At 36.2% G+C, this 15,145-nt stretch overlaps 1 protein-coding gene across 27 annotated transcripts in view; it reads left to right on the plus strand.

Moving 5' to 3' along the window:
• Positions 1-15,145, plus strand: part of DST (dystonin) — a 480,488-nt gene that overhangs the window by 262,829 nt on the left and 202,514 nt on the right. For 26 of the 27 annotated variants that reach the window (XM_077903540.1, XM_077903549.1, XM_077903545.1 and 23 more), the window contains 2 exons: positions 261-338; positions 1,998-2,090. In XM_077903540.1, coding sequence (XP_077759666.1) covers positions 261-338; positions 1,998-2,090 — 171 coding nt within the window. Of the gene's footprint in view, positions 1-260; positions 339-1,997; positions 2,091-7,751; positions 8,658-15,145 lie in introns of those variants that run through there. The other variant, XM_077903551.1, reaches the window with a different exon arrangement.

Raw genomic sequence — 15,145 nt, forward strand, 5'->3', positions numbered from 1 at the left:
AATAAAACAAAGCATATGTTTAAATAAAACATATTCGGAGAAATCCCTTAGCTGTTTAAATTCAATTTTAGATAATACAAAATAATTAAAAGTATCTTTAAAAAATCTAATGGGCTTATCTGAATAATAAATACTGTTTTGACATGTTAAGATGAGCATAAAATATATATATAGGCTATAATTATCATAAGTGTATTTAGCATGGTCAATAGTACCAGAAACTGTAAGTTTTTTTATACCCTGCATTTTTCTATTCTTAGCCCAGAGAAAAAGGTCGGATGCGTTTTCACAGACTACAGAATGTACAAATTGCACTTGATTATTTGAAAAGACGCCAGGTACGATGTTTTTCAATTACTATAATCATATAAACATATGTGACTGAGTAAATCTATATAGAAACATGTCAGGGGATGAAAAGGTTAAATTTGTGAATTATAATGATGAAATTTGTGCTTTTGTGAGATAAACATTTAAAAATATTTTCAAACATTTGCTCCATAGAAAAAAAGAAGTTAATAGTAAGTATAAGTGCAGAGGAATTATAAGTGGCTACATTTCCATCTGAATAAGAGCTACTGATTTCCTTTGGTTAGAATTGGAATGCTTTGCTTAGGAAGTTAATGACATTTTAGTAGCAACAGAATGTTAAGAATGCCTATGAACAGTTCTTAGTAGTGGGGCAATACTTCATTATTTATACTTAGTGTACAAAGTTATTTTTATAAAAAATAGCTTATGTAATACTTAAAAAGAATTTTAGTGTAAGCATTTTTAATCCTTAGTAGTGGTAAGGCGATATTTTATTTTTTATAAGTAGACAATATTGGGTAATCAAAAGTCATTAAAAATAAAACAGTATGTCTGACAATAGTCTCCAATTCCTTGAGGTTTTAGAAGAAATGTTAAAGAATGTGCACCATATTGGATACAATCTTGATTTGGTGGCATTGTAGTATTGTAGTGGTATAAGCCAAAGTATTGGTAATTTTTCGATTAGTAGAAAAAAGGAAAAAACATCAGGAGAATGGAAAGTTACTGAAAACAATGAGCAATCAGAGGTGGCAACATTTTGCTTAGTAACGGAGTAAGGAAAAAAGGAAGGGAGGGAAATGGGGAGAGGTAAACATTATTTTTTATTATTCATTTATTTAGTTTATTATGAACATTAAAATGCTTTTATTTTTTAAACTCTAATAAACAGTACTTAAATTGGTTCAATCTTATTTTTATTTACCTTATTATTCTTAATTCTAGTAGAAGTTTCCAGAAGGACTGATGGTTAATTATGTTTCTTTTTCTGAAATGTTTTTGGCAGTGTTTTGTCCAGGAAGTAAGATGTTAGTTATTATTGTATTTAATTCATGATATTTAATTATTTATATACAGGATGTAAATGATAGGTATCATTACTGCCTGTGTTTACCTGAAAATACATAATTTGATAGTTAATAAGCTTTAAGTCTGAGTATTATTTTTATATCTGAGCCTTCCAAATATCTAGCGGTATATGTTTACTTATCTTGGTAACAATTTATGGTAGTTAAGTAGAAAAATGATGCTAGCCCCCCCCCTCACTTTATGACAGAAGTATGATAAAGGTATTAAACTATTTTATGGTTTGGAACAGTTTTTTACTTAATGGAAGAGTAAAATAAAGCTCATTTTCAGTGACAAAATTATATTTAATTTGAAAATCTCAAGTATTTAAGAATTCTCAACTTGAGTTGTATTTTCCTTTTGAGAAGTGAGTACTTTTAATCCTTATTCTAGAAGAAAAACCAGAGTAACACTTATTTTTTCCTTGTTGGTTACGCTATAATTTACAATCTAAAATGAGTGGAGATAGGAGTAAGATAGTATTTTGAGGATTACTGGTATTCAGATCACTTAGTTTTCTTCTTTGTGTAATTTAGAATTGCTTTTATGTAAGTAAAGATAACTTGTATGCTGGTTTGAAAAAGTTAGCTTAATCTCTTTTTCCCATTATAACACAGGTGAAATTAGTGAATATTAGAAATGATGACATAACAGATGGAAATCCCAAGTTGACTTTGGGATTAATATGGACAATAATTTTGCACTTTCAGGTAAGCTTAATTTTTCTTTTTTTTTCTTTTCTTTATTTTTTTTTTAGGTTAAGGTTAATTTTTCTTAATTGTCATTTCTTTTAGCGTCTCATTGCTGATTTTCAAGTGGTTAATATGAAGCATGAATTGTACATTTATGTCCTATCGAAGAAAATAAATTTCAGGCTTCTTTTCTTAAACGATGTAGTTGAATTTTTCCTTTCAAGTAGTATACTGCCCGTGAACCTGGTGTCCTGTTTCCTAGTGTTGATGAGCTTGTAATCTTCTCAAAAACTGACCTCAGTGAGGGGAGCCAAAATATGTAATGTGAATACAAGAGTTTGGTTATAAAGAGGAACGATGGCTTTATTGCTTTGCTAGGCAAAGGAGGCTGCAGCAGGCTAAGTCCTTCCAAATTTCAGGGCCACCTTGGAGAAAGGGTTCCCTGGTTTTATAGGGAAATACAGGATCTAGCTGGTTTGGACAGGAATTGTGTATATGCAGTCAGCCACATTCATCATGTTTTCATGGTGGCTCCTGGTTCCTGAAACAGAAAGCTAAGAAGGGAGGAGGAGGGAAGTTTTGTGGAAGAGAATAAAAAGGTTACTTAGTTTGAAATGGAGTCTTGCTGAAGCATTCATGCCACCATTTTGAGTTTTATTCCACTTCATGCTTTTACAGAGTCAGTCTCAGTGTTGGAAGACCAGGATTTCTTCTTACAGAATGCAGACACATTTCTTTTGCTTATTGGACAGTATTCCTTGATTTAGATACTTGAAAATTTTATGATTCATTCCTAGAATGGTTGTTATCAGTAGTCTAGTTTCTCATCTGTGAGAACTACTTTTTTCCTGTTGGTAGACACTAGATGGCAGTATAATTATCATAAAGGGAGCTCCTGAATTAGAAGTAGCCATATCTTGTATAGGGCTGTGCTTTCTCAAACTACATCAGAGGAGAGTAAATGCGGATTTTTTTTTTTAAGATTTAATTTTTTTTTTATTTGAGAGAGAGAGAATGCAAGTTGTGAGGGGCAGAAGGGGAGGGAGAAAAAATCTGAAGGCTACCTGGAGTCCCTAGCTTGATCCTGCTGCCACTGGTGAGATCAGATACCGAGAGTCTGAGGCTTAACTGACTCAGTCACCCATGTGTCCCTAGTAAATGCAGATTTATTAACTGATTTATCTATACCTCTATACTCATTGAGGGCTGATTTGGATTTTTACTTTTTTGTAAAATGATAACATTTTGAAAAATATCATCTTTATTTGATTTAAGGTGAATCCTAACTCTGGAACATGCTTTAGTTTATTAACCTTTTTCCTGCTTATGCGGTGTTCTGTGTGCAGCTCAGAGCCTGACCCAAGTAGCCATGCAGCAAATCATACTGATTGACTACTGTTCAGTTGGCCCATGGAAGAGGAAGAGTAGTTTGCTAGCTTTAGAAAGGAGCTGAGGTTTTGAAAAAAAATTTTTAAAGCTTTTATTTATTTGAGAGAGAGTGTGCGCACAAGCAGGGTGAGCAGCAGGCAGAGGGAGAGGGAGAAGTAGGTTCTTTGCTGAGCAGAGAGCATGATGTAGGGCTGGATCTCAGGACCCTGAGATCGTGACCTGAGCTGAAGGCAGACACTTAAGCAACTGAGTCACCCAGGTGCCCCGTGAGGTTTTGAACCAAATCATGAGAGGAGTAAGACTTATTTCTTAATTTGTAAAAATTTTCTGGGATTTAAGGTTTGTAAAGAAATGGTGGAAAATAATCTACCTGGAGATCATTTGGGAACAGGATAAATTTGACAGGTATGGAAAGCTGTAGGAATTATAGTCTAGGTTGTTTCCAGGACTTGAACAGGCAGCTGAACAAAATTGCAGCAGTAGGATATTGGAAGAGACCCAGGCAAGCAGGTTGTCACCAGCCAGACTACAGGGTAGCTAATGTAGGTAAACATTCCCTCAGCTGGGCTTTTGCTGTCAGGGAGATCCAGTAACAGGACCTGGAGGCAGGACCCTAAAGATCTGAGGGCCCCCATTACTAGAGCACCCCTTCCTTAGGGAACTAGGGGATTGAGCACTAAAGCAAGGTAGGGATTTGGGCATGGGGCCAGACTTTGTTTCTAGAATTGGTTTAAGACTAAATAAAACTGGCTTAAAAAGCAGATTTCATGTGGAGATCCTCAGCAGTATTCTCAGGGATCCTTTAATTAGTCCTCAGTGGATCAGGTACCAGAACTTCTAGCAGGTTTGAAACTGCAGAAACCCCACATGGAAGGATTAAAGCCCAGTCGGAACAGGGAGCCAATCCCATGATTACCGACAGAATTGTGAGACAGGCTGAGTCTGGAATTTGAATATCAGAATAAGAGCACTGTGGGGCAGTAGGAAAGCACCCAGGCTGTGGTGGGAGGCAGAGCTAAGTGACACTATTGACTCTTTACTTATGGCAGTTGATGACATTGGGTACATCACTTAACCATTCTGAACTTGAAAAATGATGTTTTAGAACACTGAATCTTATCAATTTTATGTAAAGTAAATTGAAATGAGCAGGATCTGTAGTTAGGGAGATAAAGCTAAGAAGCTGAAGTGGTATTCTCTGAGTGGAGTGATAAAGGCCAGGACTCAGATGGGGATAAAAAAATCTGTATCCAATGGATGACATTTTGAAGAGGGAAAGGAGAATGGACTTGGCAACAGGACACAGACGGTGAAGGAGAGAGGTTAAAGATGACTCTGAACTGTTCAGCCTGAGATATAAAACAAACAACAAACCAGTAGATGACCAAGAGAAACAGGGTGCTGGTCAGGGGAGAAAGAACAAAAATGACTGTCCCAGTGAGTTTGATGGCCTGGTGGACATCCTGTGTATCTGTGTGCTGAGCACTTGGAGATACGTGAGCAGAGCTGGGAAGTCAGCTACAGGTAATACACTTAGAGTTATCAGTATAAAAATGGTCACTGAATCCATTGGAGGGAAGAATTCTTTAGAGGATTCAAGAGAAGAGCATGTGTGGAGAAGAGCTGAGAGCTAAGGACAGAAATCTGGGGAAAGCCCATGATTTGGGATGCAGGAGGAAGAAGATCCATCTTGGGAAACAGAAAAAGAAACATTTGGGGAGATGAATGGAACAACAAGAAAAAGTAGTGTTACTGAATTGGGAGGAAGAGAATATCAAGTAGAAAAGAATGGTGAGCAGTACAAAATGGTGCTAAAGAGCAAGAGAAAGTGAACACTGAGTACTAGTTTTACCTAGAAGGAGGACCTTGGAGACATTGGAGGAAACACTCCCAGGCCACTGGGAACAGAAACCAGGAAATGACAGACCAAAATGTGAGTAAATGGTTAGGAATTAGATCCTAAGTTTGAAGAAATTTAAAGCAAAAGTTCATTCAAAAAGAATTATATGTCAAGAAACTCTTTGCATTTCAGTTCTGGAGGAAAAAGGAAGACCAGCCACGGAAATATTTGTAATATAATCCTAATGATCCTATGGCACGTATTATGGAATCTGTGTATTTTAGGACCCACATGACAAGATACTATGAATTAATTTATCACCAGTATTTAAAAATTAGATCCAGATCTGTTTAAAGTGAAACAGCACAATGCTTTGGTAAAATAAAAGTGTTCCTCTTATTTATTTATTTATTTATTTATTTATTTATTTATTTATTTATTTATTTGTTGTTCCTCTTATTTAAATGAAATAACTTTTCTTAGTACTATGATAATTTAGGATTAGGATGATTTTACTGGTCATGCCAAGAATATAAGTCTTTTTATAGTAGTGATGATCATCCTCACTCCAAGTGACTGGGCCTTTTTTATTTTTTTCTTTATACTTTATATAAATAAGGGAAGTAATTTCAGAAGATCAATTTATTATTTAAAAAGTATTTGTAATGAGCATCCCAAATTGAATCTCTTTTCCAATCAGGCTGTCTGTGCGTAAGCATCAACACAGTAGTCCTCTGTCAGTAACTACCATATACTAGATCCAGAGATGCCAGGATAATGAAGTATGTTATATCTATTGAGAGAATGTTCGTAAATATAATCTGATGATGAATCTGTCACAACATAAGCAAGAGATGTAGGGGAGGGAGTATTGTGGTAGGATCAGGAAGTGGTAAAGAATAGAGGAAATTTTCATTGATACTAGAGATAGACTTTGCAGAATGAATGCCAGCTACCAGGCAGAGACTAAAGTTTGGTCCTTTTTCTGGGAGAGGGAACAGTGTGCGATGGCCTGGAAATGGACAGTTGGTGAGTTTGGCATGGCTGGAAGAAGGGGTGGATGGGATGCACTTCAGTGGTTGTGCCTTTATCTTGCCAGTACAAATACCAGCCATTATGCTTTTACATTTTTGTGGATAATGTTCCATTGCCAATGAAGACATTGAAATAAAATTAAAAATAAACCAAATCTAAGGCTTTATTTTTGCCAGCTTGTCTTCTAGAATATTAAATTTTGCCATTGGAGATTGTTTAATATTCTCTTGAATGATTAATTATCATGCAGGCCTATCATTGACAAGTATCAGCAACATTGCTAACTTGCCTGCTTAATTGAATATTCTTATTTAGAAAAATATAATGAGTTCCATCTTGTGATCAGTCTAAAGACTACCTAGAGAATGGGAATCATCATGTTTTTCTACTTAGTCAGATGATACCTGCTTACACGTAAGTCCAGTCATGCCATACTAATTTCTTATTACCATATCTGTGACTCAGTATTAGAAATATGCATACCTTGGATAATCAGGCCCCATACTGATTTACTACTTTTACAGCAAGGTCCTAGTAAAATTACGTAATATTTAACTAGGGACGATTATATGAGTTTACCTATGAAGTTAAACTGCCTTCATTCATGTATAAGAAACACATTTATGTGTTTCTTCTGGCTGAGCATGTCATGCTTCAAATCATAAAATTGATCAATTTGCTTATGTGAAAATCCTAATGATCACATAAGGAAAATGGCTTGGAAATTTATTCATATGAAAATTTAATATGAAATATGAAAAATGCAGTATGTAATATGAAAAATATTATAATTTATAAATATTATAAAAATTATGAAAAATATTATAATATAAAATCAATCAAAAGATTGATTTTAGAGGTAATTTTTATCGAGTATTTTAGGAATTCAGCATTTATTATCTTTCCTTCAGCTATCGAATCATTCTGTTTTTGTTTTTTAATGGCTGTTGTTTTGGAAAAGTCTTAGTATAATTTACAGAGACTTTTGAGCTTTTTTTGTTTGTTTGTTTTTGCAAGTACCAAAATTAGTTGGTGTTTTTTAAGAAAAAAATTATATGTTAGAGACTTTCTGAAACCTACATTTGAAAGACATTTTGCTTAAAGGACTCTTGATTGGGTATTTGCCTTCTGTTTGCTCTCAGATTTGTTGAGTCACCAATAGTTTCAAAGGTTAATGCAGACTTTGGTAGTGTAACTGCATTTCAGAAAACAAAGTTAAAGCAAAGGGTCAGAGTTCTCGTACAATAAATCGGAGCGTTTACTTCGAAAGCCTATCAGCGTTATAATTTTGCAGTGAGCAGTAGTGTTTGTCTAAGAGGATTGGTGGCCAGAAATAAGCCACAGTGTCTAATGAGACACAGGGACCCAGCTGGGCAAGATGCCATGGCATTTCTTGCATGTGCTTTTCTCATAAGCAAAATGGCCTCATGTTGAAGAGGATGGTCACAAAGTCTGAGGAATTAGAGGTCAGAATGGAATTTTCAGACTGATCTAGAAGATCGAAGTAAGCCCTGGATTTTGAAATGAGTGAATCTGTGGAACTGTGATTTCCTGCAAATCAAATGGGGAATGTCTGTGGATGTGTAAGAGCTGAGAAAGAAGAACAGTATTTAGATCTTGCCAAAACTCCTTTGAGCCCTAAAAAACACTCTCCAGGAAGAAAATATTTCAGGAGAAAGCCAATCAAGACAACTGTAGGTGATACAAAGTCAGCAGAGCCAGATGAGGAAAATGAAGGCAAGAAGAAGAGTGGCATTCAGCTCTCAAAAGAACAGCCAGCTCTTTTCCTCCGGGGACTGGTACGGGAGGAATCTGCTACCCTGGACCCCACACTGGGAGGTGGTATTCCTCAGAAGACACAAGTTGTAGTTGATGATGTTAAACAGAAACTTGTGCCGAGTGCTGCAAGCAGTCTGTCTCACCATGTGGACACTTCTCCTGCTAACAACAGTGACACAGAAGTAAAAGTTAGTGATCTGGAGGAAAGGATTTCAGAAAAGGACAGCACTCCACATTGTGCAGAGAAGAAGGAACATTTAGATGATGTCAGCAAGAGAGAAATAACATTCCAAAGAAAAACTAGTGTTTTTACTTTACGAAAGGCAGGCAGCTTAAGTTCCATTCACTGTGGTACAGAGAGATTATTTGGAAAAAGTGGGTTTTCTGAAGACCCATCCAAAAATTATAGCAGTGTTCAAGGAAAGCAAAACACGGAGAGATTTTGCCCCCATGAAATATGCCATTTTCACTTTGAAAAAAAGAGATGTCATTCCTTCTGTACCACTGTGTCCTCTGCTTCCAAGGACACAGTTGGAAATGAGGTAAGTGAAACATAGAATCTGACTTTAAGATGCAAAGAAGGACTCAGGTGCTCGTATCTGTCTGAGGTTTTGTATTGCCTATTTTAATAGTTGTTTTTATATTAATTTATGTGAAAGTTGGAGAGATATTGGTGCATTTTGTTATTTGTAATCTTAGGTTCGATTATTATGATTTTTATTTTCTGTAATATCCACATTCTTTGATCACAGTTTAAACCTCAGTACATTTTTGTTATAGTTGGGAAACTTAGAAAACATCACTTTAAGAAACTTAGAAAACATTACTTTAAGAGAACATACATCTTTTGAAGTTCTCTACTTCACATTCCTTGACTTTTCTTATGGAAGAGACTTTGGACACTTTGCTGCAGTATCGGCAAAAGCTGCATCAGAAAGCAGTCATGAGAAGATAATAGCTCTGTGACAGATGTTGGGAGAATACAATACTATTACCAGTCAGTCCTGACTGGCTGATCCATAATTTTGGAAAGCTAGTTCCAGTTTTCTACCAGTTTTCATACACAGGAACACTCACATAATTGCTTTTAATTTTGTACTTGTGTGTGTATCACAAACAAAATCTCCCAAATCTCTTTTGTCTCTGTTACGAGTTATTCTGTAGTCCCCCACCCCCCCCCCCACATCAGAAATCATTTGGGTAATATGTCCTAGGAATTTCTGTATGACACCAACTGCCAGGAAGTTTGGATCTTTAGTCCTAACGCTGATAGCTTTAGATAAGTTACTTCTTGGGGTTTTTCACTTATCTTTAAGATATAAGTGAATATTTATTTACTTGCTTGAGACAGGCATTACCCAAACAGCCTCTACATGTTACTACTGGGTAGAGTGGATGGCTTTTTGTTTAAGCTCTAACTTTGTCTTTTAACAAAAACTCTGGACATAAATGGGGTCTGTGATGTTAAACAGTCTTGGCAAGGTCAGCAGAGATCATTTGCACAGCGATAAAATGAGGTATTATTAGGGTCAATGTGATGATCATCATGGGCCTCAGCTGTGGAGCCCTGGGAAGGTGTTCCTGTTACGTATACTACTATGCTCGCCAATATTATGGCAGCCTTTTTATTTACATTTTTCAGTGGTTACATTTTGAAAAGAAAGCAAAGAGTCTGTCAGTGCAAAAGGAAACTACTTAGCTGTTCTGTGTTTAGGAATGAAACCAGTTGCTTTGCTCCATGTTCCAGCTGTTTTTTGTATATAATGTGGCTTCTTGAAAGCCTTACATTTTTTCGATAATGGAAATTCTTAAAATCCATTTCCTAAGTGGTTCATAAGCCTTTTTTCTTCCTTGTTTTATTCTCCTGTCAAGGATTTTTACCCTCCTAGTTGGTGTAGATTTCTGAAACTTCAGTGTAAAGTATACATGAAAAAAAGGCATAAACCTGCCAATTAGATTTGTTAGATAATTGTGATACAGCAGTACTTCACAAAGCCTCATATCTTCTAGAGTCAAAGCCAAATGGGATAGTCATTATTTATCATAGGAGTTTGACGTTTTAGTTCCCTGCAATCCAAATAAAGACTCTTCATTCTGGAGCTTACAGAGGGTCAGAGCCCATAGCTTGGGTACTCCCCGTAGGACATTCTTCTTGTTACGTTGGAAGTGTTTGGTTCTGTTTGCTTAATTACCTGTGCAGAATTCTTTAGCTTTGGATTCTACTTTTTTTAATGGGAGAATTAAATGCAAATGAGAGCACTCAGTCCCTTTATTAGCATTGCATCTCAGAAATGACTGGTTAGCCAGCATTCCTTTTATTTGTTCCTTCGAGACCTTTTTCACATCTTCCGTGTTGATCCATTCTTTCTCCTGGTCCCTTGTCTGCAGATTTGGGATTGATGACTTTGAGTTAACCTGAAGAATGTACAGCTCTCTGAGTTTTTCTTAATCTTTAAATTAGTTCAGGCCTCTGACTTAAACTTCCCTGGTCCTGTGAAATTTATCATTTTCAGTATGAGTGACCAGACCTCCTCTTTAAATCCTTGAATTCCTGTGCTGACCTCACGTGCTCTTCTACATGCAGGGGTTCTGTGGAGGTCATTCAGCCAGGGTCTCCTTGAATGCCTACTGAATAAAATCTCATCATCATGTTAATCTTGACTGGGATCAGGAGTTGTAAACTAAAAAAAAAAAAAAAGACTATCTTAGAGTTGTGTATTGGTTTGGAATTGGAAAAAGGATTTTCAGATCCAGTGTGTCTTTTATCTTCACAACTGTATAAATAGGCAAAATAGTTCTTCTTTTAAAGAATGAAGAAGTTAAAAATCAGGTTAAATCATGTTCTTAAGGTAACAATAAATGTCAGTAGCCGAGTTGAAGTACTCAGCAACCTGCTTTGAATAACTGTCAAAGTTCTAAGGGATATTGCTGTGAGGTCAGAGCAGGGCTTGATGTTTATAGGAGTTGAAGTTTATCTATGAAGGATGAGTGTTAAAAAAAAGAGGTGACAAAGGCAGCCGTGTTTGGGGACAGGGAGTAATGAGCTCATTGCAGTCACCTTCTTGACACATTTCTTATTTGTCTAAGACTCACATGCTTCCTGTACCTTGTGACAAGTTCTCCTACCTTTGCTCTTGAGCTTTTCCCACAAGCATTCTTCTCTAGTTTCACAAATTCCACCTCTCTCTCTCTCTCTCTCTCTCTTTTTTTAAAGATTTTATTTATTCATTCACAATGAGACAGAGAGGGGGGAGAGAGAGAGAAAGAGAGACAGGCAGAAGCACAGAGTTGGAGAAACCCAATGCGGGACTCGATGCCTGGACTCCGGGATCACGCCCTCTACCGGAGGCAGATGCTCAGCCGCTGAGCTACCTAGGCATTCCAAATCCCACCTCTTTCTAGCCGATTTATATTGACTTCAGCAAAGCTGGTTGTTTTCTGTTTATAGGCCTTTGGTTCTCTAACCGACCACATGTAGGTATCACCTGAAGAGCTTTTACAAAATGCAGGTTCTTAGATGTCACCCAGTGATGCTAATGCAATAGATAAGGAAGGAGCTCCACAGATGATTCTAATGGCCAAGACTAGAGCCCTTGTTACTCTTATTCTATAGCAGTGCTTTTCCAAGTGACTACAGAATCTCTACAGTAGAATTATCTGGAATGCTTACTGGAAACGCTTTATCCCTGATTTAACTTGATCAGAGTATCTTCTGGTCGGGCCTAAGAGAGCATGGCATATGTTTCAGGCACCCTCTCACGTGTTTTTTTTTTTTGTTTAAGATTTTATTTATTTATTCATGAGAGACAGAGAGAGGCAGAGACACAGGCAGTGGGAAAAGCAGGCTCCCTGCAGGGAGCCCAATGCAGGACTCGATCCCAGGACTCCGGGATCACACTCTGAGCCAAAGGCAGATGCCCAACCACTGAGTTACCCAGGCATCCCATCTCATGTGTTTCTTAAAAACACTAAATTTTGAGAAAAAAAAAAAACACTAAATTTTGGGAACCAGCGTCATCCTAGCTTAGCATTTGTATCTTGTTTTCTTCTCAATGTAGCTTCTTTGATAAGTAGTGTGGATTATAGGCCCAGAAGGCAGGAGATCTGAGTTCTAGTCAGGCTTTGCCCCAGAAAGCTATGACTTCAACAGCTTTTTTCATTTCTTTAAGTCTCCCTTTCATTCTCAAAAGAAGAACATTGGACTAGATCACAATGCTACTGTTAATAATGGTTTTTGTTGATTCCTATTCTGTGCCAACCACTTCACCATTATATCTGATCTTTGGAGCCAGCCTATGAAATGGTTTTATTTTTGGCTCCATTTTACAGAGGAGGATACTGAGCCTCAGGAAAGTTAAATAACTTGGTTAAGTCACTCAACCAGTAAGTGGAAGAGCTTGGATATCACCCAGGTATCTAGCAAGCTGAACTCTTCTTACCTGTTACAATTACCCACCTTTTCCCATATACATCTTTTTCACTTTTAAATTTCTATCAATTCATGTATATAACTGGATACCATTTTGTTTAGTGTTTTCACTCCTTCCTCCATTTCTCCCTTCTTTTATTTCTCTATCAAGCACTTATGATGTACCTGTTATATATTGAACCAAAACAAGTCACTCTGAAAGAAATAAAATATAGCTCTTTTCTGCATGCAGTATATCCCATTGTTTATTTAGAATAAACAACAGGGATCATGACTATAAACTTAATCACCTGAAAGTTAGACCTCTGGGATAATAGTCATGAATAACTTTAACTTCCCACCATACTATGTAGCCATATTAACTCATGAAAACTGAACTATTCTTGTGTTCCTTTTAATCCTCTGGTGAATAGCCAATGTCTAGTGCAGGGAAAGAAGAAGAACCAGGGAAAGAAGCCAAGGAGAGAGGGATGAGAGATAAGGAGTTTGGATATTATACAGATTATTTTATCAATCTCTATGTAATGAAGAGATTAGTTTTTAATTGACTTTTATATTATAAAAACTTTAAAAATTTGAGAACATCTCAAAATGTTGGAAGAATACATTAATATTCAAACTCACTGAAATATAATTGATATTTTTTTCTTTGACCGAGTCTTTTATGAATCTTAGACCATAAAACACTTACTTAGAATTCAAGCACTAGGAAAAACCTGAATGTTTTTCCTTTTATATGATAGCTTTGATCTATAGATTTTGAAAACAAAGGCCATTTGGTTTACAGTTGGCTAATTCAGTTCTTTCTGAACCATTTCATCTTTTTAAATAAAAATACTTATTAATTTTTTTAAAATTTTACCATTGCTAGTTTTTTTTTTTTTTTTTTTTTTTTTTTTTAATAACCAGTCTGTGAAAATGTACTTATGAAATAGTTGCATAGAATTTGGGTCTCTATTATTGCCTGATCTTTTCAGTTGAATGAAGGACATGCAAAAGTTTAAAACCTTTGCTGGACAAGAAAAATAGTTACATTTATATTTTCCCCCATATTTGAGTAGCAAATAAATGAGCATTTGCTAAAGGTAGCTATTAATTTAGAGCATTAGCACTTGAACTTTATCAACTTTTTGCTTTTATCCTCTATTTAACTCTTCCTTTTAGGGAGGCAATTTTATCCAGATAGAAATTCAAAATATTTGTGTCATCTTTGCTGTTAAAAATATTCTGTGGAGCATTTTCACACGTTTTTGAAACTTGGAAGCACTCACTAAAAATGTGTTGATTACATTTGTTTCTGCCAAAATAGTTAAAACATCTTTGAAGAGGTTGTCCTTGGAAGCAAACATCTTAGCTTGGAAATATTTGCCTATGTTGACAAACTCAATATGGAATTTGCTTTTGCCTGACTACAGTGTCAAGTAGTGTGAATAAAAGAGTTTAAGCAATCATCCTTACCATGGTATACAGTTTTTTCTGCTCATTCTGGGGCAGGTGCTGTTCTGAACCCCAAGCACGTGTCATTTCAGTCTCTCAACATCTCTGTGAGGAAGTACTTTACATGAGAGGAAACTAAGGCCCAGAAAGGTCACAGGGTGAGGATGTGGTGGGATCAGGAATTGAACATAGATAACCACCTTCCACAGCTCTTCCTTCCAATGTTATACTCGTGCAACCGTTAAGAGACTCCAAAGGTAGAAGAATTTTGAGATTCACCTTTTCTAGCCTGCAGCTTTCATTCTTGTTCATACCTGAACTCTCTTAGAGTATATAAACTCTCTTTTTTGTTTTATTTAACAAAAACATGTGAAAGAATTGAATTTCTTTTGATATCATTTTTATGTCCAAGCCTCTGAACCAATAGTTATTTTGTGTTCTGCAAGGAAGAATGTTTGACTAGGTATCATTTCTATATTTACTGTGTGTCCCTTAAATCAGTTTTTGCTTCGGAGTGCCTGGTTAGCTCGGTTGGTTAAGTGTCCAACCCTTGGTTTCAGCTCAGGTGGTGATCTATGATCCAGCTCACGTTGGGCTCCATGCTCAGCTGGGAGTCTATTTGAGATTCTCTCTTTCTGTCCCTCTGCACCCCCCTCTCTAAAATAAATAAATCTTCTTAAAAAATCAGTTTTTGCTTCTATAAAATGAGATAGTTCACTGATAAGTCAAGCTCTTTCTGGAATGTTTTAGGGAGTAATTATACACTTGATATAGCAAGAGAAAGAGAACTTAAGAGATTTTACATCAGAAGACTAAAATTTAACCCAGGTCTTACTTTCTACATGTGTGAAGCAGAATGGTATGTTGTGAGCACTAAATGAGGTAATATATGTGAAAAGGACCTATTAGACTGTAAGTGCTTGATAACTTCTATCTTATAACTGTCTTCTGCTGCTGTAGAAAAGAGGAAATACTTTGTAACCATCTGCTGAGTAGAAAAGCTATGTGTTTTCAAAATTTGTAAACAGCATTTGTTTTTTTCCTTTGGACATACAGCATTCTGCCTAAGCAGAGTACTCTGCCCCTTGTGTTTCCCCAACTCCACTCATCCTCTCACTATATCTTCAGCAAATATTTACTGAATCCTATTATCTGTCAGTATAT

This window comes from Canis aureus, chromosome 7, assembly GCF_053574225.1.
Source record: "Canis aureus isolate CA01 chromosome 7, VMU_Caureus_v.1.0, whole genome shotgun sequence".
In the NCBI taxonomy this organism is placed as follows: domain Eukaryota; kingdom Metazoa; phylum Chordata; class Mammalia; order Carnivora; family Canidae; genus Canis; species Canis aureus.